Here is a 25,487-nt window from a genome sequence, read left to right as displayed (position 1 = left end):
TACTGGACTTTTTATCCTTTTCATTTCATTTCATTTCATTTTGTTTATATCCCGCCCTTTCCACCAAAGCGGCTCAGGGCGGCTCACAACACAAAAGTTCTAACACAGGATTAAGTTTTAAAATACATCAATTTACAACATTTAAACAATAAACCAGTAAAAACAGTAAAACAAAGCCATTTACCAAAGTACCATACTACAGCCTTCCATTCGAAATTTTCAAGTACCGATCACTTGTATGCCAACCGGAAGAGAACTGTCTTACAGGCCCTGTGGAACTGCCCAAGGTCCCGCAGGGCCCTCACCTCTTTCGGTAGCTGGTTCCACCAGCAAGGGGCTGTGATTGAAAAGGCCCTGTCTCTGGTCGATTTAAGTCGGGCCTCCTTTGGCCCGGGGATTGCAAGCAGGTTTTGAGAACTCGATCTCAGCACTCTCTGGGGAACATGTGGGGAGAGACGGTCCCTAAGGTAGGCAGGTCCTAGGCCATATAGGGCTTTAAAGGTAATAACCAGCACCTTGTACCGAACTCGGTATATTATTGGCAGCCAGTGCAGTCCCCGGAGCCCCGGCTGGATGTGCTCCCATCTAGGAAGCCCTAATAACAGCTGGGCAGCGGCATTCTGCACTAGCTACAACTTCTGGGTTCGGCACAGGGGCAGCCCCATGTAGAGGGCATTACAGTAGTCCAACCTCGAGGTGACCGTTGTGTGGATCACCGTTGCCAGATCGTCATGCTCCAGGAAAAGGGCCAACTGCCTCGCCCGCCTAAGATGAAAGAATGCGGACTTGGCAGTGGCTGCTATTTGAGCCTCCACTGTCAAGGAAGGCTCCAATAGTACCCCCAAGCTCCTGACCTTGTGCGCCGTTGTCAGTGGCGCACCGTCAAAGGCTGATAAAGGGATTTCCCTTCCCAGGCCACGACGACCCAGGCAAAGGACCTCTGTCTTGGCTGGGTTTAGCTTCAATCCACTCAGTCTGAGCCATTTAGCCACGGCTTGCAACGCCAGGTCCAAGTTTTCTGGGACACAGGCAGGCTGGCCGTCCATAAGTAGATAGAGCTGGGTGTCATCAGCATACTGATGGCAACCTAACCAATACCTTCGGGCAATCTGGGCAAGGGGGCGCATATAGATGTCGAACAACATCGGGGAGAGCACCGCCCCCTGAGGCACCCCGCAATCAAGCGTCTGGGACAGTTCACCCCCAATCGCCACCCTTTGTCCCCGACCTTCAAGGAAAGAGGAAAGCCATTGTAAGGCCAGTCCCTGAATCCCCGCATCGGTGAGACGGCAAGTCAGCAACCAATGGTCGACAGTATCAAACGCTGCCGATAGGCCTAACAAAATCAGTACCGCTGAGCCACCTCGATCCAGATGCCGCTGAAGATCATCCACCAGGGCAACCAGCACTGTCTCCGTCCCATGACCCGGGCGAAAGCCGGACTGATGGGGGTCAAGAATGGAAGCATCCTCCAGGAAACTCTGTAGCTGCAACGCCACTGCCCTCTCAATGAGTTTACCCAAAAAGGGCAAATTTGAGACCGGCCGGTAGTGTGCCAATCAAGCCGGATCTAATGTTGATTTTTTTCAAGAGAGGGCAAACCACCGTCTCTTTGAGGAGCGCTGGAAAATGCCCTTCCAACAGGGATCTATTTATGATATCCCGTACAGGATATCTAAGCTCCCTCTGGCAGGTTTTAATAAGCCAGGAGGGGCACAGGTCCAGATTACAAGTTGTAGGGTGTGCAGATAGGAGGATCCTGTCAACTTCCTCCAGGCTGAGAGCACCGAAACCATCCAGAATATGATCGGGTTCACATACTGTCTCCAATATGGCAGGGCAGTCACGGCAGAGCAATGCGATCTTATCTGCAAAAAATTTGCAAAAGCCTCACAGCCGATCTCCAATTCCTTAGAATTTGGTCTGCCTTGTGGCAGTGTTGTAAGAGTCTGAATTGTATTGAACAATTGTGCTGGGCGCGAAATTGCAGATGCAATCTTAGCCGCAAAGTATGTCTTCTTTGCGGCTTTAACTGCCATCTCATAGGACCTCATAAACTCTCTAGAAGATGTTCTAGTCGCTTCGTCTCGAGTACACCGCCATTGCCTCTCTAGTCGTCAATTGCTTTAATTGCCACAACTCCTGGTTATACCAAGGTGTTGGCTTTGGACGAGGGTGCAGAGGACGCCTAGGTGCGATCTCATTGATGGCTCTGGAAAGTCTATCATTCCAAGACTCCACCAGATCATCTAAAGAGTCGCCAGGAGGCCAGGGGTCCTGAAGAGCCGTCAGGAACCGTTCCGGATCCATCAGGCTCTGCGGGTGAGCTAAAATACGCTCGCCGCCTAAACAGTCTTGGGGTGGGACATCCACAAGAGCCTTGAGGGCATAGTGGTCCGACCATGGCACTGCTTCAGCAGTAATATCGTCCACTGAAACTCCCGCCATGAAGACCAAGTCTAACATGTGCCCCGCCTGGTGAGTGGGTGTTGTAACAATTTGGGAGAGTCCTAGTGTCGCCATGGATGATACTAGGTCCATCGCCTGATTGGAGGCCGCGTCCTCTATTTCCAAATGGTTGATTACAGAATAGAAAACAGTCCAAACTTGTTTATGAATAGAATATGAACTTGTGTATAATACAGACTCCCATAGATCTTTTATGTTCCTGTGGACTGATAACACAAATATTCTGTGGAATAATGAAACACATCTTTTTTTTAAAAAAATTTGAAGATGGGAAACATCTTCAGCACTAGGTCTGCACTGCTCCATTTTTTGGATTCAAGTGGTGTGGTGGTGTCAGTGCCAGTTTTTCCATACACAGCTAGCCCAAAACTGCAATGCCTGCCGACACTGGAGACTCTCTTATTGCACGAACTGCTGACAAAGTGAAAGATGTATATGTTGCTCTCAACTACAGGAACAGAGAGCTACATAAATAAAGCAAAAAAAGGAGAGGGAGCTATGATCAAGTATTGAGATGCTTGTGGGATGTGGTTAAAACAAAGGGAATAGGAAAGAAACGGGGTACAGAAAGTCCTGTGGTTTTTCACAGAAACTGAAGAAATGGGCAGTGGGTTTGATGTCAACAGTGAATGAGTTACTGGTATAAAAGGTTGTTAATATAATGAAAGTGGATGGTGCTTGGGTTGGTTAGTCCAGTGCTACAAGCAAAGATGTCTGACTCCCTCTACAGCTATCAATGTGAACTTAAGCATCCTTCCCTCCCCACAAAAAGGTTAACCCTTGACCAACACCACCTCACCAAGTGACAGGTATTTAACATTATAAAGCTACAGCTTTGACTACAACTGTTCCTCCAGACCAGGCCTTGTATGTGGCCTGCAAGCAACTCACTGTTGTCTGCTTCCTCCTCCCTCTCTCTTGCTTTCTTCTGCATCACAGGTTGCTTTGCCTGGCTTTCTCACAGCAGAGCTACTGAGCCAAGCCTTTCTGCCTTCCATTGGCTGAGACTCTTCCCTCTCCTCATCCCCTGGGGAGGAAGAGAGAGGGAGGGAGGGCAAGAGCAAGAGCTTACTTTACCCAGTGCTCTCAATCACACAGGAGAGATACAAAGAAAGCACCTTTAAGACCAACAAAGTTTTATTCAAGGTATGAGCTTTTTGCCTTGTTAGAGAAGGGGGACTGTTATGCCAGGGCTCTGCTGGGTGCAACAGGATTCCCCTCCTCTTTTTCATTGTATCCATGGCCTCATGATCCAGTCTTTCACAGAAGGAGAGCAATGTGAACTATTTAGATGAGTAATAACAAGCCAATGAGGTGGATTAGGCTGAGTGTGTGTGTCCAGACCAAGTTCACCCAGCACATTTCCTTTGCAGACTGGGGATTTAGAACTTAGACTTCCCAGACTGTAGGCTGATAAGGACCGCTATACATTGCTGACTCTCTGCTCTTGAACTGCCACATAGGAATTGTAGTTATTTCTCTGGGGAAGACTACAGTTTTGTAGACAAACACATAGCCCTCAGTCTGTGACATGGTGCCTTTACATGTACCTGACCAGCACACCAAGTGACTTACTTACAAAAGCTCACAATGCCCAGCTATTGTCATGTTTCCCTCTGCAACTTACAGATACACACCTGAACAGCATACTCAATTGCTATAGCACAGATGTTGCCTCCAGTTTTTGATACAATAATTCAGAGCAAGAGGTGTCAGTTATCAGAGACTGTGAAGTAAACAAAAGATTGCAAGAGTGCTAATCTTTTAAGCATGTTTTAAGTTTAAAAAATCTTTGCCTTCGTCTGTGTCCTTTATAAAGTTTATATCTCCACTATCTGGCATTACATTTTATGATGTCCGACACAGCACAGCACAAAGTTTCGTTTATATCAAATATGGCCCTCATAACAAATAAGTTCAACACCCCTGCTCTAGAGGATACTATCCCTTGTATCTGACATGCCAACTGCACTCCTTTCAAAGAAAGCAAGGAAAGAAAAGCCAGCCTCAAGCACCAATTATTATAACATGCTTAATCTTTGGGCAGCCTGGAAGATTCTGGAAGTTGCAGCCCGTGCGTGATATTGCAGCCCATTTACTGAGATGAGGAAGTTGTCAAGGATACTAGTTCCATGCTTTGGTAGTAGCGCTGGCTACCTGTTACCTTCCATGCCAAGGACTGCTGATAATGTTTCATGAGCCCATCATAACTGAGGGATCATCTAGGTCATCTTCTCCCTTCTGAATCCCACTGCTCATTAAAATCTGCAGGAGAGGCAGCGTCTGCCTACAGAACATTTGCTATAGGTCAAGGAGTCTGGCTGTCTCAGTAGGAACACTCCAATTATCCAATTTATTTCACCCCTACAAACGCACGTTTCTGTGAAGTTTGGAAAACACTGTATTTGAACGGCCGCCCTGAGCCTGCTTCGTCGGGGAGGGCAGGATATAAATCCAATAAAATAATAATAAATAATAACAATTCTCATTTTCTGACTGCAATCTGAAAAGGGAAAAAAGATTTTCTTCTTTTCACATATACATAAGAATGACCAGTAATAGAGGAGAAAGTATAACTCTAGTATGCTGTCTCCTTCCCTGCCATTATTTTTCTCTCCATGCAAAAATGAGAAGTCCAAGGTGGCTCATTACAACCAATACTCCCTCTAAGCTGTGGAGTCTTGCGAGCAAAAAATTCTATTTTGTGAGCTACTAGCATTAAAGTTGTGAGCAAGTGATTTGGCACTTGCTCTGGGGCTATGCTTCCTGAGTCAAGACAAAAATGTGTGAGCCAGAGGCTAAAAAACTGTGAGCTAGCTCACACTAACTCAGACTTAGAGGGAACATCAGACTTAGAGGGAACATCATTTAATAACAATACAGTACACAAGGAACAAAGCTATCTAAAAAATGAACAGAACCATCAGTACAAAACTCAAACACACAGGTGGTGGGGATGGAGACAGACAAAGTCCTCCCAGTTCAAACCCTGAGACTGCCTTGCTCAAGAAGCTCTGGGATTTCAGCCATATGACCAGCTCCAAAACCAGTCATGTTCTTGATGGCTGCTGATGGACGTCCTACACCCTTCACCATCTTACCTCGTAGCAGCCCAGTCCCAAGATTAGTTGCTTAGTTTTAAGGAACAGAACTCACAACAAGGAAACTGTGCAGGCAGGGCTGAGAGTCAAGGGATGGTGGAAGAAGAAGGCTTTGGCTTCACCCACCCTTGGATGCAGAAATGACCAAGTTCCACAGTCAAATCAGCCATGGAAATGATTATAAATGGGTTCAGGAGAAGGGCAGGCATACAGATGTTTTAAATAATTATATATGAAAAGAGCAGTGTCCAAAACTAACAGAACTGAAAATGGGAGAGGAAGCGATCAACTTGCCTTTGGATGAGGTGGTAGTTGTGCGAGCAAGAGATTGAACATGAGAGCAGGTCAATCAATACGGCAGTGACAGCGAGCTCAACATGCATAAAGTTAGTACGAGGTCATGCTTTATTAGATTAGACTATCTGGAGGAGAAACCAAACAATAAATTCTCAGTAAAAGAAGATAAAATAAGTCAAAGGGAAAAGGGGCAGAAGCCACGGATCTTGCATCAGGTATGAATTGGTACTAGACCCCACTAACAACAGCTCTCCCAAGCATCCTTTATTTATACCTGCATTGTCAATCACTGTAAGCTATTTAGAAGGGTACTCCTGGGCTGAAAAGGAGGGTGAAAATACAATGAAAAATAAAAGCTGTCAACTAAGTTGCATCTCTATAGCATCATGCAACCAGAAACGGAGTTAAACTCAATATTAAAAATGGGGGGAAAGCAGGCAACTTTGACATTTTATTGCTTGCCACCCATAACTTAAAACTGTGGTCCTGTCCTTACTAGTAAGAATTTAAGGCAAAAATGAAAGCCAAACCATTTTATCCATGCTATGGCTAGATTTCTGCTGAAATGACGGAGGGCAATTTTCATTATTTTCCCCATCTAGCAGGAGACTTTTGATGCCCCAAGTTATTCCTGAGGGTCCCCACCCAACAGTAGCAGCCTTCCTAAGGGTGACTTGAGCTGCTAAAAGGAAGTGGGGAAAATTCCCACCTATGCCTGCAGAAATTATTTCTGGGGGGGATCCAAGCCAGTGACAAATTCTATGGCATTATGCCTTTATACCAGAATTTATTACAACTGAAATTTAGACTGCTAAAGCTGAGATCCAAAAACTGATTTTCCAGCTCCCCCCCCCCACACACACACACATTCTGTTATTCCACCCATAGCAGGTGCTTCTAAAGTAACACAACTAAGAATCATCATCTGCCTTTACGAACAATCCGTCACCACCTGCCACTTCCACATTTATACTCCTTTATCTCATTTAGGGTGGAACTAGGTATCAATGGTGCAGCCACCACCCCATACCTCATTCACCTTTCTTCCTGGTAGCTTCCAGTATAATAGAATGGATATCATGACATCATGATGTGACTCTCCCTGCCCGCACTTCATAATGTTAGCTAACAATACAGGGAACACACCGTATGTGCAATAATTCAACCAACAAATACTGACGATATTTGGTCTGCAACACTAATCATATTAAGGATTAAACAAACTTGTGTTGTTTCTGACACCCATTCCTCAGCTATCCTCACTGCGAACATATAAATCCCATTTAGTTATCTCCATCAAGCTCTGCTTGTGGACTTCCCAGAGTACTGACTGGCTGCTCTTGGAGACAGAGGGTCAGACCCAGTGCTACCTTCCATTAAGTCTTTCTGCAACAAAAGTCGTCTTAGAGCCAAACTATGTGTTGCTATCTCCTCAGACCCAACATGTGGTCCCTGCAGAGCCCAAACACACTCTTAACTATGCTGGGGGGGTGGGGGGGTGGAGAGGCTCCTGTCCTCCCCAAGCCATTTTCACATGCAAAACTTTTTGAAGGGGGGTCCACTTCTAGACTAGCCAGTCTTTAGGACCCACTTGCAAAGTAAAGACTTGCCACAACTTTCACCATCCCCAGCACAAAATGCAGAAATCATCCATCAGCTAAGACCGAACATGGTTTTTTTTTTTCACATCTAATCCACAGTTCAATAACTACTATACAAACACATTACAACATCTTTAATGCCATTATAAAAAATGGGCAGGCCTCCAACCAAACAGTAGCATACAATATTACAGGGGTGGCCAACGGTAGCTCTCCAGATGTTTTTTGCCTACAACTCCCATCAGTCCCAGCCAGCATAGCCAATGGCTGGGGCTAATGGGAGTTGTAGGCAAAAAACATCTGGAGCTACCATTGGCCACCCCTGCAATATTGGAATATACAATTTTCTACCATCATTTTTTGTTTCATTTCTTCATACACTAGAATATTCTAAGTAGGTTTCTATGTACATTATAGTGTCTCTGTATGCTAAAGCAGTGAGGCTGGCTAGGCTATTAATAATTATGGCTGCTGGTAGAGCTCATCAACCAACTCCAACCCATTATAAGCAATGGCTGGTATTCTAGAAGCAAAAAGAAGAGGAATCAGTTTGACAGAAGAGAGACCACAAATTATTTTCTCCCTATGTTTCTTCCCACTTACAAGAGAGTAAAATAGCTTGAAATGATCATGTAAGATTTAACACAAGATGGTTACTATGTTTAATTCTACATGAATGGAACCTAGTATATCAACGAACGAATTTAAAACAGAAACAAATCTGCCATTTGAGTCAACTTATTCTTAGGCTACATCTCAGCTGAAAACTTTTTCATTCTGCAATGTTAAAAAACCTCCCAAAGCTGCTTCCATCAATTAAAACAAAACAAGTAATATAATAAAATCCAAATGCAAGCAACAGCATGAAATCACCCATAAAGCTTATGTATTGTAAAATTACACATTCTAAAATTACAGCTACAGGGTTTTAGCCAAAACATGCAGCACACTACTGATTCAGAGCAAGTGGCCATCAATAAAACAGCATCAATAGGTGCCCTTAAAGCAATCAAGAAGATAAAAGACAAAGCCAGACACCACCATCTAGACTAATGCCTGGGGAAATAAAAGTGTTTTTGCCTGCCTCTTAAAATCCAACAAATCTTGCACCTGGTAAGCAACAGTGAGAATGGAGTTTCAAAAATGAGATACCACAACAGAAAAGACAACAACCACACTTCTGAAGAAAATATTGGCTTTATATCTGCCCTATGCTCTGAATCTCAGAGTGGCTTACAATCTCCTTAACCTTCCCGGCGCCCCCCCCCCAACACCACCCTGTGAGGTAGGTGGGGCTGAGAGAGCTCTCACAGAAGCTGCCCTTTCAAGGACAGCTCTGTGATAGCTATGGCTGACCCAAGGCCATTCCAGCAGCTGCAAGTAGAGGAATGGGAAATCAAGCCTGGTTCTTCCGCACACTTAACCACTACACCAAACCGGGGGGGGGGGGGGTTTACAAAGCAAGCCTCCATAGAAATGGATGCAGATTTGTCTTCAAGCAGAAGGTTCTTTAAATATCCATGTCCTAGACTAGCGGTCCCCAACCTTTTTGGCACCAGGGACCCATTTTGTGGAAGACAATTTTTCCACGGACTTGGTGGGGGGGGGATGGTTTCAGGGTGATACAATTGTGCACTTTTTTATTAGTGTGGTGTAATTGTTAAGTTTGTGGACTCTTATCTGGGAGAACCGGGTTTGATTTCCCACTCCTCCGCTTGCAGCTGCTGGAATGGCCTTGGGTCAACCATAACTCTTGCAGAGGTTGTCCTTGAAAGGGCAGCTTCCAGGAGAGCTCTCTCAGCTCCACCCACCTCACAGGGTGTCTGTTGTGGGGGTGGAAGGTAAAGGAGATTGTGAGCTGCTCTGAGACGCTGAGATTTGGAGTGGAGAATGGGATATAAATCCAATGTTGTTGTCTTATTATCATTACTACTAGTACTACTACATTGTAATATATAATGAAATAATTATACAACTCAAGGCCCGGTTGCTAACAGGGCACGGACCGATCCCGGTCCACGGCTCGGGAGTTGGAGACCCCTGTCCTAGACCGTTGAAGTAAAGGTAAGAAACAGCACCTTAAACTGTCCGTGTGAGTCACTGTAGTTCTTTAATTATGGGTGAGATGTGTTCTGTTTGATCCAACGGAGGTTTCGAAACTGTTTAAGGGCATCACGCACATGCACACCCCATAGAGTCCACTGCAGAAATCTAACTTGATGCTATCAGAGTATGGATAACTGGTATCACTTTTCAAGGAAAGATTGCAGCTGGATCAGGGATATGGATTAACAACACTAAATCACACAAGTGATACAGTTATGAGACCGCAATAACTTAATGGTGCTATGGGTCTGCCTGTAGTAGCGCATGACGGGAGTCCAAAGCTTGCAAAAGCATGTTCCTAAATAACTGAAGATGTTTCTTCAATGAAAGCTTGCTCAGTCTCCATGTGTCTCTTATCCAGGGACTAATCAATGCTTGGAAAAGGCCACAGCTCCCAAGCTAAGGAGAGAAGACAGAGGTGTGTGCAGTGTCAGAGAAAGTTGTGGTTTAGAAGAGGCAGAAAGAAGAGTGAATTATCTGAAAGGCGAAGCACAGAATCCATAGATCTGATTGGAGGGGTGTAAGAGAAGGCCTGGTGCCCTTTCTTCCATCTATGCTCTACCTCTATATTACAAAGCAGATCAAACATCAATTCCACCATAAATCTCCAGCATTCTCCCATTCAATGGAAATCAACATGGTAATGCTACTCCTGGACTTTTTTTTTTTACCACTTGAGGAAATGCACTCAACAGTACCCAAGTGTCCATCCAAAGGCACTGCAAACCTATATCCAAAAAATAGGAGTTGATTGCACCTTTGAGACCAACCTAGTTTTATCCAGAACATAAGCTTTCATGTACATGCACATTTCTTCAGACAAGGAATGAGGAACAGTAAACAGCTACATACAGCCGGTGGGGTTTGGAATGGCAAGTGGTACAAAGTTAAAAACCAATAGCAGAATAGTAAAAATAACAAATTCATTTTACTATTCTGCTATTGGTTTTTAATTTTGTACCACTTGGCAATCCAAACCCCACCAGCTATATGTAGCTCTGCTTACTGTACCTCATTCCTTGTCTGAAGAAGTGTGCATGCACACGAAAGCTTACGTTCTGAATAAAACTAAGTTGGTCTTAAAGATGCAATCGACTCCTATTTTGTTCTACTACTTCAGACCAACATGGCTGTCTATTTGGATCTATATCCAAACAGACTAGCTGAATTACCAGTCAACGGCATAAATGGATCAAGTGTCAGTTTGACACTATCACCTCCAAATGGCCACTTCCCTCTTTTCAGCAAAGTTGTGAGACACGGCCCTGAGGATGCTTTACTTGTAATCTACAGAACTCTTTTCCCAGCAGCTTTTGATAGGTGTTAAAACAGCATGGGGGACAAAGAGGAGCACTGCAAGACTCCACTGGTCTCAGTCAGCATTGGACACCCAGTATGTGGCAATTTGAGGCTAAATGGAGTCCACAATATGAGTCTCAATCTGTTCAGTGTTCATCAAGAGAGGCAGCTTGCCGCCTCCTCCCCCCACAGAGGAAGTACAACGGACTAGATAATTGCTTAGCACAGAAGCACTTGTGGGTATTCATTTCCCTTGAAGCGCATTTAAGTTTTGCAAATCAACCCTCAGATCAAGTCTATAAGTCAGAACTACCTTGAGAGAATAGGCCATACATTTAAAGTTGCTCTCTCCAGCCTGAATACCTTCTAAAGGTAGATACTGACTCAACTAGAATCATTATGACAATATGCATACTAGAAAAGATCAGTGGTCATCTTAGTACATTTTCCCAAAGCCTTATGGGGAATTAGCACCAGAATCAGTCATCTCTTGCTACCTCAACTAATCAGGTCATTTTAATATTGCCCCAGTCCATTATATTGGTAGATCTGGCCTCCAAACAGGTCTACCCCACCCATTTCCACTATATTGGTAGATCAGGTCTTGAACTGTCACCTTGCACTGAGATTCAAAACATACCAGCAAAGGGGGTGGGGGACCTCTTTCAGTCTCTCTCTCTCTTTTTTAGTGACAACCAGCATTACAGGTCAAGTATAACAGAGAAGCAATCACTATCAGAACCCTAACTAACATTAAAAAAATGAAGTTGCTTAAATGTTATCAGCCTGCTCAAACTACTTATTTATTCAAATATTTATAACCCACTTTTCCTTGAGACTCAAGGCAGCTTACAAATCATACTGAAAAGCATAACTGCAGTCAGTGGGCCCCATAACTAGAATGGAGAATCAATCTGAAGTATCTGGTGCTCTGGGGGGCTGATTTTTGAGAGAGGCACCAAATTGGTAGCATAGCTGCCGGAGCCTCTCCTCAAAAAACTCCCCAAGTTTCAAAAAGATTAGACCAGGGAGTCCTATTCTATGGGTCCCAGAATGAGGTGTCACCATTCATTGTTTACAAAGGGTTGAAGCAGTTATCTGTGGGCAGAAGCAGAAATCTGTGAGCATCCTTTGAAAATTTGTGCGCCAGTGCCCCCTACTGCAGCTTAGAGGGAACTATGCTTTGACTCTAAATTTTTTTGTTGTTACAAAATGAATGAATGTGTCATTTCCATTTGTATTTTCTGTTACTATGTAAATTTCCCTTGAAAGTAAGTGCATTTAGGCTTTGCAAATCAACCCTCAGAGCAAGTCTGAGGTAATTATGTAAATTTTAACACAATGCTCCTCAAAAAAAATTGCATAGCATCACCAATACTGTCCCCTTGCTTTCAACTGTTGTATTAAGAATTTCCCTAGCTTGTTGTAGGAGCTGGTGGGTTAAAAAGGAGCAATCTTTACTAAATCTGGTACAGGATTCTTGTGACTTCACTACTCGCTGCATGCTGAGGAACAGAAAGAGAAAGGGGAATCCAATCAGCAGACAGCAACAGTGATTCCCCTCTCCCTTGCAAAATGCCTGCATGGCAAAGGCCCACTGGCTCAGTAGCCACAGCTCAGTTCAGAGATCATGTTCTGCATAAATAAAGTTCCAGGTTAAATCCCCAGCATCCTCAGTTATGAGGATCTCAAACTGCCAGATCCCTGCTTCATGTTCATACAATCACATCTTATCTACTGCTGTTTCAGCACCATTTCCCATCATATGAGTTGAAGCAGCAACTTCTGCTTGGTTCCTTCTACCAATCCTTCTGGGTAATCCCTCTGAGTAATACAGAAACAATGGAGAAGAGCAAGAAGAAACGAAGTATGAAGAGCAGCAGGATAGTCAACTCTCAAACTGCTTCAAAACTTATTAGTAACTGCCCCCAAACTATGCTGTAGGGTCAGACACCCGACACTTATGGTTCAACACTGATTACTTACTTCCAAATTGTAGGCTTGTGAGAAAGTCATGTAGCACAGTCAATACACAGATGTGCTGTTCCATGATCAAAACTGAACAACCAGAACAGTTCCGAGAGGTCTGGTCTGGTGGAAGAACAGTTCAGGTGGCTTTTTGTCCTCTCCTGCCAAATTCAGGAAGCCAGAGAGGAAGGCATGGAATCAAGCAATGCTCTTTTCCCCTTTAAAATCATGACTACACATATGCACACTTTGTTTTCCCACTTACTGAAAAAGAGACTTATTCAAATGCATCATGGCAAGCCCATCACAGCTGCTTAACAATATCATGTGAACGTACAGGAACTGACAAGTTCTGGCTTACCACGCTGTTATTCTGCCATGTGGAAGCCACTCACCAAAGCTGGATCTCTGTTGCCTTGACAGGCAGGAAGTACATTTCCTAAAGTATCAGTGAAGGTCCTCAAAGCCTTCCAGAAAAAAAAAAACAGCAGAAAAGTCATTTCGCCTTGTTCCTTCAGTCAACTGCAAACTGCAAAGTCAGCAGCTGCAGTGGATTAAGGGTATGTAGGCTTGACAGGATGAAAGGACATGAAGTCCCACATTAGCATAAAATTTTATACAAACAAACCAATCCAAGAATTTCCTATAATGTCAAGAAAGTGCTTGAGAGAACACACCAACTTGTACACCAGCACAGTGGCATAATATATATAGCATTAAGCTGACACTATGTTATAACACCAATAGCACACATAGACATGCTGGTGCAAGTACTCAGGTCTCAGAGAATCTTGTTATATGGAGGTGAAAGTGTCAGGAGCTCTCCCAGCATTATAGGTGGCATTTAAAAAAACCACACTCATTCTATATGTTACGTAATTGCTTTTTTCCAGTTAGTACAATACCCTTCTTACCTACATTTTAAAATTGTAACTGAAATTGTGGTTTTAACATGACTGCTGGCCGCCCTGAGTTCACTTGCAGAGTGGCAGCATATAAATTTAAGGTAAATTAAAAAATAAATTAAAAAAAAAACCTCCTGAACCCCATTTTCTTTTTCCTTCCATTGTTTCTTTTGCATTATTATCTGGCTGCCTTCTAGAAGTCACTGCTTTAAATAACAGCATTAATTTACTATTCATTTAAAATATTTATTAGCTGCCTTTCTTCCTTACACTACTAATAAAACACATAAAATTACATAAAAAATAAAAACATAATTTAAAATCGCAGTTTAGGATTTAATTAAATGCAATCCTAAATAAAACCATCTTCAGCTGTCACCTAAAGATCAAAAGTGAGGTGGCCAAGTGCACCTGCCTGGGGAAGTAGTTTGGGTGGTTAAGTGCGTGGACTCTCATCTGGGAGAACCAGGTTTGATTCCCCACTCCTCCATTTGCAGCTGCTGGAATGGTCATGGGTCAGCCATAGCTATCACAGAGCTGTCCTTGAAAGGGCAGCTTCTGTGAGAGCTCTCTCAGCCCCACCTACCTCACAGGGTGTCTGTTGGGGGGGTGGGGGGAGTTAAAGGATATTGTAAGCGGCGCTGAGATTCAGAGTGTACGGCGTGGTATAAATCCACTATCATCATCTTCTTCCATAATCATTGGGCCATCACTGAAAAAGCCCTCTCTCATGTGCCAACCAGATGAACTTCTTTGGTTGATGGGACAATCAAGGGGGCCTCTCCAGCACAGGAGCCTATGGGAGAAGATGGTCCTTCAGATACCTTCGTCTCAAACCATATAGGCTTTTAAGATCAAAACCAGACCCTTGGATAGGGCTCAAAAGCAGATTTTGTAGCCAGCACAACTGCTGTAATATTGGGATTATGTGTCTCTAATAGCTGGTCCCAGCAGCCTAGCAGCAGTGTTCAGCACTAGTTGCAGCCTCTAAACACTCTCTGAGGGTAGCCCTAAGTAGATCATATTGCAACAGTCCAGCTTAGATGTAACTAAAGCATGCATCACTGTGGTTAGATCTGACTGACTCAGGAATGGACGCAGCTGATGCACCAGCCAAAGCTGGGCAAAAGCACTCCAGACTATTGCAGCCATCTGGTTTTCTAAGGTGACTGCTGTGTCAAGTAGCAGTCTAAGGTTGTGAACCTGGCTTTTTAAGGGGAGTATAACCCCATCCAAGACAGGAGAGATCTGAATTTCCTGGTCTGCCTTTCTACTAACCCAGAGAACCTTCATCTTGTTGGCACTAGGCTTCAGCTTGTTCATCTTCATCCATCCAATTACTGATTCCAACTCCCAGTGTCAACTTTTGCTTGCCTTGACAGAGAGCTTTATGCAATTATTGAAGATTATCACTGCAATGCTGTCTGTACTTGAACAATGAGAAGGCTGGGGTTAAGGAAATCAGTAGCAGTATTAAGGAGGTTGATCACTGCATAGTATCTCATGCAAACCGGGCAATCAAGCATTGTACAAAGCATGTTGTAATATTATCAAATGATACAGATGTGGTGAAACTAAGGTTTAAACATCAAAGATTTAAACAATATCACAATAACCACAGCCACTATCTTGGAAAATGGCAGCAATTGGGCAGCAACCCAAAAATTTTCTTGTCTACCCAAGAACATTTTAAAGTAATAAAGTCCTGAAACACACACAATCAAATTCTTTGTACATTTTTTTCTGTGGGTATATATGGTGAATCCAGGACTAGTGGGGTCTGCGAATCTATCTGTTCCTACATATTCTGGTTCTTTAAAAAAAAAATGACTGCAACAAATCTTAATAATGAAAAGAATGAAAAGCACTGGAGTGCCAACATTACAATCTCAGCTGCTGAAAAAATAGGCATTTGTAACGATAATAAAAGTGACCTCCACCAAATGCAAGCCTGATGTGTAATTAAGTAATCAGCTGCCATTTTACAGAACACTGTGAACCCTACTTCCCTTTTGAAACTCTAAAGTGAAGATCAGAGTTACAAGTTAAGGACTGTTTTTCATTTCCTTATGCAAGAATTATTTCCTGTGTATTACATATTCAAATGTGCGTTCAAATATGCCTCCGTGCTAATGTTTCAAAAAAAGAATGTGAAAGTAAAACCAATTTCACAGTTTCATTGTAACCTAGCAAAGTAGGAGATATCCTGGTAAGAAAAGTGAAATAGAATTTGAGTATTGTTTTAAGATTAAAAATGCTTTTAGTTATTTGTACACAGGTTTTATGCAGAAGTTATCACCTTAAGAACATAAGAGAAGCTAAGTTGGATCAGGCCAGTGGCCCATCCAGTCCAACAGTCTGTCACACAGTGGCAAAAAACAACACCAGATGCTATCAGGAGGTCCACCAGTGGGGCCAGGACAATAGGAGCCCTCCCACTACTGCCACCCAAGCACCAAGAATAAAGAGAATCACTTGCCCCAGACAAAAGAGTTCCATCTATATCTTGTGGCTAATAGTCACTGATGGACCTCTGCTTCATATGTTTATCCAATCCCCTTTTGAAGCTGTCTATGCTTGTAGCTGCCACCACTTTCTGTGGCAATGAATTCCATGTGTTAATCACCCTTTGAGTGAAGAAGTACTTCCTTTTATCTGTTCCAACCCAGCTGCTCAGCAATTTCATTGAGTGCCCAAGAGTTCTTGTATTGTGAGACAGAAAAGTACTTCTTTCCCTACCTTCTCTATCACTTTCATACTAAGCGCAGGCATTTAATCAATGGGCTTGGCAAAAGGTATTCTGTTCAACCAAATTAACTGCCCTGGAGAAACAAGCAGAAGACTTTGTCATGAGGTGCTTCAAGCATCAGACTTGGACCTAGGATCTAACTCACTCACTGGGTTACCCTGGACCAGTCTCACACTCTCAACCTCGGCTACCTCAAAGGGTTGTTCTGACAATTAAAAGGGGATAGTACCACCCACTTTTTTATAATGTGTCGGACAAGGCAATATAGAACTGGTTACAGCTCTAACAGCACCTGCAAGAATGTACATTACTGCAAAACTGGAGTCTACAACCTCATCATTCATGTTTGAAGGAATGGTGCAAACAAATTTATAATACTACATTATTAAAATGGTTAATCTATTATAAGAAGAAAGAAAAAAGCAATCTAATCAATAGATTTATGAAAAACTGGATATTTTTAATAGAATATTAAGACTATGAAAGGTGTGGATAATGTACAACTTTATTATTTTCTTTGATACTAAGTTATTTTTAAAAGGACAACATCTAAGTGCCACTTAGAGTTTCAAGGAGAGGCTAGATTTGGGAAGTACCCCACCAATCTAGAACTCTGAGCATTTCCTCTGTCATATTTTGTCTAATGCTCTAAAATGTCTTGATAGTATCCAACAGGCAAAAAATACAGGAGGATGTAAATATATGGTTAGAAAACCGTAAGAGGAAAGCTGATTATTGCATTGAAGGCAAGGCCTCTTTGGCACTGTATTAGCAAAGAAGGGAAGGCCTCTTCGGCACTATATTAGCTGATAACCTCCCAAGTGACTTTTAAAAGGATTTAAAAGTTATCTTGAGCATTAGAGTGGAGGATAAATGAGATATATTCCTTAAGAGAAATATGCTGCAGCCAGCATAATCCATTGACAAAGGTGACAGAACTCTCCTTTAAGGATGACAACGCATTACACATGGGACAATTCCGTTTCAGTAAAAATGAACCAAATTAGCCTCTCGTGTGCTTTGGTTACACAGGGTGAGAAAGTACTTGCATCAGCATTTTTGAAATGTTGTAATCCCCTTGTTTCTATTCAAAATTCCAATGAGAATGCTTACATTGCCAAAGAAAGCCCCTCAAATCACAACCAATGTCACCTGCATTTAGATTATTGCTATACAAATAATAACCATTGCCCAAAAACAAAGGGGCCAGAAATGGATGGTATTATTCAATTCCAATTATATTCTGGTAGGATTGTCTTGTGCATCTGAGTATTCTCTCTCTACCATGAAGCACACTTTTCATTCTGGGCATAAAAGTTACTTTCTTCCTCTACAGATGTGCCATCCCAGACTTCTATCCTAGGACATAGCTTGCACCTCCTCCACTTGATCTTTTTATTAACACCTTATATTCTGCAATGCTATTTTCAGGGTTAGCATCTCTTCTTACCTGAGTTCTACATTACTGTTCTAAGGTACTAGAGACTACGACTGAGATAATCAACAAGCTAATACAAACCGTCCACCTGTAAGTGAACACCCAAGAAAAATTCCAGCACAGGACATCCTGTTTTTCTGTCCCCATAAACTACAAAACCTCTGCTGCTGCAAATCAAGGCCCATCAACCGAGTTTTCAATTTTCAAATCTGAGTTCTGTTTTTTATCAAGTTAACTTTCACAACCACCCAGCTAAGTGTATCACTACCGTATTACTCCACCATTATTCCAGTTTTACTGGAGAAAAAATTAAGACTGAGAGACAGTGACTTGCTCTAAACCACAGAACCAGAGGCACCTGAATTTACAGCTGCTTACAGACAGGAAAGCAAAGGGACCAGAAATGGATGACATTATTCCCTTCCAACTATATTCTGGTAGGATTCTCTTGTGCTTCTGAGTATTCTCTACCATCGCCTTGTACAAAAAAAAAATCCAGAAAAGAATGACACAAAACTCAAAGACACAGTAGCTGCTATGCCTTTAGAAGATTCTATATCCAGTCACCCGGCATCTTCAGTGAAAGGATCAGGTGGCAGATGCTATGAAAGACTTATTGAAGAGCTATTACTTATCAGGAATAAACAATATTGTGCTTCAAAAAATCAGTGGTCTGATTCAGTATAAGATACCTCTAGATGTTCAGAACTATCCTACAGCAACAGAATCCAATCTTTATACTATCACCTCCTTTCTCCTCTGCTGTGGACACCTAAGCCCATCAAACACTCTAGCACTTTCTAGAAACCAAACTGTGCTGGAGGCAAACAAGTTGGTTTTATTCCTAAAATACTTCAATATATTACCCTACTAACTTGCACACTAGCCCTGTAAAATAATATAGCAAAACCCACAGTGCAAGCTGGGGGACCACTGTAGCTGAGAGACAAAAGCTTACTTATTATCCAATAGATAGCAGGCTTATAAAAGGAGTCATAAGAACATAAGAGAAGCCATGTTAGATCAGGCCAATGGCCCATCCAGTCAAACATTCTGTGTCACACAGCGGCCAAAAATATACACACAAACACACACACACTGTGGCTAATAGCCACTGATGGACCTCTGCTCCATATTTTTATCTAAACCCCTCTTGAAGGTGGCTATGCTTGTGGCCACCACCACCTCCTGTGGCAGTGAATTCCACATGTTAATCACCCTTTGGGTGAAGAAGTACTTCCTTTTATCCATTTTAACCTGTCTGCTCAGCAATTTCATCGAATGCCCACGAGTTCTTGTATTGTGAGAAAGGGAGAAAAGTACTTCTTTCTCTACTTTCTCCATCCCATTCATTATCTTGTAAACCTCTATCATGTCACCCCGCAGTCGACGTTTCTCCAAGCTAAACAGCCCTAAGCGTTTCAACCTTTCTTCATAGGGAAAGTGTTCCAGCCCTTTAATCATTCTAGTTGCCCTTTTCTGGACTTTTTCCAATGTTATAATATTCTTTTTGAGGTGCGGCGACCAGAACTGCACACAGTACTCCAAATGAGACCGCACCATCGATTTATACAGGGGCATTATGATACTGGCTGATTTGTTTTCAATTCCCTTCCTAATAATTTCCAGCATGGCGTTGGCCTTTTTTATTGCAAACGCACACTGTCTTGACATTTTCAGTGAGTTATCTACCACGACCCCAAGATCTCTCTCTTGGTCAGTCTCTGCCAGTTCACACCCAATCAACTTGTATTTGTAGTTGGGATTCTTGGCCCCAATGTGCATTACTTTGCACTTGGCCACACTGAACCGCATCTGCCACGTTGACGCCCACTCACCCAGCCTCAATAGATCCCTTTGGAGTTCCTCACAATCCTCTCTGGTTCTCACCACCCTGAACAATTAATGTCATCCACAAATCTGGCCACTTCACTGCTCACTCCCAACTCTAAATCATTTATTAACAAGTTAAAGAGCATAGGGCCCAGTAACAAGCCCTGCGGCACCCCACTGCTTACCGTCCTCCACTGCGAAGACTGCCCATTTATACTCACTCTCTGCTTCCTATTACTCAGCCAGTTTTTGATCCACAAGAGGACCTGTCCTTTTACTCCATGACTCTCAAGCTTTCTAAGGAGCCTTTGATGAGGAACTTTATCAAAAGCTTTCTGGAAGTCAAGGTAAACAACATCTATCGGGTCTCCTTTGTCCACATGTTTGTTCACCCCCTCAAAGAAATGTAGTAGGTTAGTGAGGCAAGATCTTCCCCTACAGAACCCATGCTGAGTCTTCCTCAATAACCCATGTTCATCAATGTGCCTACTCATTCTGTCCTTGATAATGGTTTCTACCAACTTACCCGGTATTGAAGTCAGACTGACTGGCCTGTAATTTCCCGGATCTCCTCTGGAACCCTTTTTAAAGATGGGGGTGACATTTGCCACCTTCCAGTCCTCAGGAACGGAGGCAGATTTCAATGAAAGATTACAGATTTTTGTTAGAAGATCCACAAGTTCAACTTTGAGTTCTTTCAGAACTCTTGGATGTATGCCATCTGGACCCAGTGACTTATTAGTTTTTAATTCGTCTATTAGATGTAGGACCTCCTTTTTTGTCACCTCAATCTGACTCAGGTCTTTCAACACCCCTTCCAACATTAGTGGTTCTGGGGCGCGCAAACACTTCTCATCTTCCACGGTGAAGACGGAGGCAAAAAATGCATTCAGCTTCTCAGCCATTTCCCTATCCTCCTTCAGTAATCCTTTTACCCCATGGTCATCCAATGGCCCCACTGCTTCCCTGGCTGCTTTCCTACTTCTAATATATTTGAAGAAATTTTTATTGTTGGTCTTTATGTTTTTTGCAATATGCTCATCATAGTCCCTTTTTGCCTGCCTGATCATAGTCTTGCATTTGATTTGCCACAGCCTGTGTTCCCTTTTACTAATCTCACTTGGACTGGTTTTCCACCGCTTAAAGGAGTCCTTCTTACCTTTTACAGCTTCCATTACTTTGTTTGTTAACCATGCTGGCCTTTTCTTATACCTGTTTGTGCCTTTCCTAACTTGTGGTATGTATTTTATCTGAGCTTCTAGGATTATAGTTTTAAATAGTCTCCAAGCTTCCCCAAGGGTTTTGACAGTATTTACCTTTCCTTTTAGTTTCCTCCTCACATGCCTCCTCATCTCAGAGAATTTACCCCTTTTAAAGTTAAATGTGGTTGTGGCGGTCTTTTTGGGCAACTCCCTATTTATACAAACGGTGAAATCAATAACATTATGGTCACTGCTCCCAAGTGGCGCAATCACTTTTACATCTCTCACCAAGTCTTGGGTATTACTTAGGACCAGATCCAGGATCGCCCCACCCCTGATAGGTTCTGAGACCATCTGCTCCATAGCACAGTCACTGAGAGCATCAAGAAACTCAATCTCTTTCTCTCGACCAGAACACATATTGACCCAATCAATCCGCGGGTAGTTAAAATCACCTATTACGACACAGTTTTTACGTTTAGCCGCTATCTTTAAGCCTTCCATCATATTATAATCGTCCTCTCTCTTTTGATTTGGTGGGCGATAACAAACTCCCATAGTTAAATTTCCTTTTGGGCCCTCTATTTCAACCCAAAGCATTTCTAAAAGGGAATCTAATTCTCTGACCTCAGTCTTACTGGACCGTATATCCTCTCTGACATACAGAGCCACCCCACCTCCAACCCTTCCCTCCCTATCCTTCCGATATAACTTATATCCAGGAATCACCGTGTCCCACTGATTCTCCTCATTCCACCAAGTTTCTGAAATTCCCGCAATGTCTATGTTTTCTCCCAACACTAAACATTCCAATTCACCAATTTTACTTCGGACACTTCTAGCATTTGCATACAAACATCTATAATTTCCCAGGCAAGCTAGACCCGCCACGTAACTAACCTGGTTAATACATTTCCTTTTCCATAGACCAACCTAACCCTCCCTCTTTCAAAACATATTCAAAGATATACTGCTATGGACATAGAGGATATATTTAGCTAACCTGACTAACATATTATATAATCTTCCCACATACCCTCTCTAATCATTTATTCAGAGATATACTATTTCTATATCTAGATCAGGGGTAGGGAACATTGGCTCTCCAGATGTTTTTTGCCTACAACTCCCATCAGCCCCAGTCAGCATAGCCAATGGCTGGGGCTGATAAGAGTTGTAGGCAAAAAATATCTGGAGAGCCAACGTTCCCTACCCCTGATCTAAATGTTCCATTTTGCCAACCTGTTTAATTCTCTTTGCCCTCCAATATCACAGGTTTAGGGATGTTCTGCCTTCCGCTAGGGAAGTTCCATTTAGATATAGAAGATATATTAGATTTAGAAGCAAGCCTTCTTCCTTACACATGATCAAGGATATTCCGCCTCTGAACAGAAATCTAAGAGGTGGCCAAACTGTGGCTTGAGAGATACATATGGCTCTTTCACACATATTGTGTGGCTCTCAAAGTCTCCACTGCCCTGTCAGCTAGCTTGGAGAAGGCATTTCTCACTTCTCAAAGCCAAGCCAGCCTGTGTCTTGGAGAATACATTTAAAGTTAAAACTGCTTTCTTTCCACCTCTCCATCCTCCCTCCCTCCATCTATTTGCCTTCCTTCCTTCCTTATCTTGCGGCTCTCAAGCACCAGATGTTCAAATCTCAACATCTGACATTTATTCTATGTGGCTCTTACGTTAAGCAAGTTTGGCCACCCCTGATCTAAGCTAACCCAGTTAATATGCATTGTGTCCACATGAGTCAACCTAGCTCAGGGGTGGCCAAACTTGCTTAGCCTAAGAGCCACACAGAACAAATATCAGATCTTTGAGAGCCGCAAGACATGAACGTCAGAAATTTGAGATCCATAAGACATGAACATCAGACGAAGGAAGGAAGGCAAATAGTTGGGACGGAGAGATGGAAAGAAAGCAACTTTAAATGTGTCCTCCAAGTTGCTGGCAGGCTTGGCGAGGGGATTTACAGAGGCAAATGCATTCTCCGAGCTGGACGATGGGAAGGTGGGGACTTTGAAAGCCACACAATATGTGTGAAAGAGCCACATGTGGCTCCCGAGCCACAGTTTGGCCACCTTTTACCAATCTCCTCTCCCCAGACCCCACATGTATTCAAGGGTACAGTGCCTCTAGACAAGGAAGCTCTATTAATCAAAGCTACCTAATGCAGTCTCTCCCCACCCACCCCTTCGGAGTCTTCCCATTTCCTTGCCAAGAGGTTCTCCAGTCCCAGGGAGGGAGAGAGGGCCGGCCTCTCCCTCCCACATACACGCCCATGGAGACCCCCAACTTCCCTCCTTCCACCCTCGAGCTGCCTTCCCCCGCCGCTTCCTCTGCCAGCCTTGCACCCCGGACGAGCCTCCTCGGCCACCGCCCCTCGGGCCCCGACACACCCAGCCGGCGAGCCCCGGCTCTAGAGTGCCCGACGAGCCCGGCGCTGCGTTTCCCCTTCAGGGCGCGGGAAAAACGAGTCTCTGCCTCCCCTCCGGGCCGCCTCCGCCGTGAGCGGCTCCCCCTCGCCCGGGCAGGCTGGCCTCGGTTCCCCGGTGCCCCGCTCACCCGAGCCCGTGGTGGCCGCCATCTTGCGCCGCTGTCGCTGCGAGCCCGGCCTCCCTGCCGCCCACGTCACCTCAACGCGGGAAGTGAGTTGAGGCGGCGATGATCAATGGCTCCGGGAGCTGGCGGGCCAGAGGCGAGGCGGGAGGGCGCAGGAAAGAAAAAGCAGAAACGAAAGGAAACTGGAGGTTGGGTTGAGTGGCGGGCCGAAGCCCCGCGCGGGGATCCTTTTGTTTTCCGGTGCAGGTATTTCGCCTGGGGGAAGGAGAAACTCGGAAGGGCTAAATTGAGGCGTAGATTTCATTCACGGCGTTTTGAATAAAAGGGCGAAGGAGCTGCAGAGAGTTACAGCAGTTTCCTGATTTTTGTTTTTCAACGTGATCAGCAATGTTGTTGGTGTCGGCTAGCTATGGCAAAGAGAGGATCACTGGTTTGGGGTAGAACTGATAAACTACGTTTCGCTTCATTCAGATGCAACTGCTAAGGAAAGCGAAACAGCCGAATGTAAGACACGACTTATTGAAACTGGCCCAGATACGTCCAACCTAGAAGCGTATAAATAAAAGCCTACACCAGCGATGGCCAAACTTGCTTAATGTAAGAGCCACATAGAATAAATGCCAAATGTTTAAAAGCCACTAAGCATGAATGTCAGATATTTAAGAGCCACAAGGAAGGAAGGCTGGGGAGAGAGAGGTAGAAAGAAAGCAACTGTAACTATAAATGCATTTTCCAAGCGCTGACTGGCTTGGCTTGGAGAAGTGATTTAAAGAGACAAATGCCTTCTCCAAGCAAGTGGGGACTTCAAGAGTCACACAATATGTGCGAAAGAGCCACATGTGGCCCCGAGCCACAGTTTGACCACCCCTGGCTTACATGATGGTAATCTAAACCACACTTACCTGTGAGAGTAAAGACACCTTAGGACTTACTTCTGAGTCAGCATGCAAAGGATTGGTGCAATCAAGGAAACTCGGAAGGAGGACGGGATCCACGGGCGCTTCCCTCCCAACAGCTGGGATTCAGACGGCATCCCAATTAGGGGACTGTGGCTAATAGCCATATTAATAAACTACAAATTTGTCTTCTAGACCTTTACAAAAAAAAAAGGCTGTCTGTGGTAGTGTCTTGCAGAAATGACTGTGGAATCCTTTGCATGGTTACTCAAAAGTAGGCCTCTTTCTATTCTGTGGGGTTCAACATTCCCAAGAAAACATTTTGCAAGGATTGCAGCCTTAATTACGATCTTGTGGTAGTGACTCACACACATTAGCCATCTTGTGGTACCAACACGCACAAATAAATGATAGGTTGGGCACAGAAGTAATTCCTTAAAACCACCGCAAGGTGTGGCGATAGCCACTATCAAATATTTATCTACCTCTTTGCCTCAGTAAACTCATCTCGTCTCAGCCAATATGCAAGTTATAAAGTCCTCCTGGTTTTGTATTGGCTGCCGAGGACCAGCCAAGCAGGGAGATTTATCAGGAGTTCTATGCCCAGAACATAATTCCCAGGCATGCCCCGTCCTGGCACACGGTGTGGGGAGATGTGCCCTGAAATAAGCATGTTGGGGACTACATGTACTGATGTGATACACAACTTTCCTCAGGGGTAGTTTTCCTTGCAGTTCCCCACTCGCCAAAGCAGTTGCAGATCAGGAAAGGGGTGTGGGACAACTGAGATATGCAATTGTGAACCTTCTCTCTTCGTCCCTTGCTGTGAAAACCCTTACGGGTTGTCACATTCACATAAACTGTGATTTGATAGTACTTTCCACCATTTTACAAGTAGGATTATAGCATATATGGAGTGCTTCACAGAAAACTAAGGCATTATTATAAATGCTGCTTATTATTACCAAGTATTAAAATGACCCCATTCCCATTTGTTAAGGGTGAGCTTGTTTGATGTAAATAATGCCTCCAGGTAAGAATTCCTCCGCTAACTTT

General features: G+C 43.6%; 1 protein-coding gene across 1 annotated transcript in view; it reads right to left on the bottom strand.

Annotated features, from left to right (window-relative positions):
- The window catches only part of UBE2V1 (ubiquitin conjugating enzyme E2 V1), a 34,471-nt gene extending 10,772 nt beyond the window's left edge, over positions 1–23,699 (bottom strand). Inside the window, exon 1 of the mRNA XM_060230803.1 lies at positions 23,539–23,699. Within this exon, the coding sequence (XP_060086786.1) occupies positions 23,539–23,560 (22 nt within the window). The 5' untranslated portion in view covers positions 23,561–23,699. The remainder of the gene's footprint in view (positions 1–23,538) is intronic.
- Between the last annotated feature and the right edge of the window lie 1,788 nt (positions 23,700–25,487).

The sequence above is a fragment of the Heteronotia binoei genome, chromosome 2, assembly GCF_032191835.1.
Source record: "Heteronotia binoei isolate CCM8104 ecotype False Entrance Well chromosome 2, APGP_CSIRO_Hbin_v1, whole genome shotgun sequence".
Lineage (NCBI taxonomy): Eukaryota > Metazoa > Chordata > Lepidosauria > Squamata > Gekkonidae > Heteronotia > Heteronotia binoei.
This window is presented reverse-complemented; position numbering and strand designations above follow the sequence as displayed.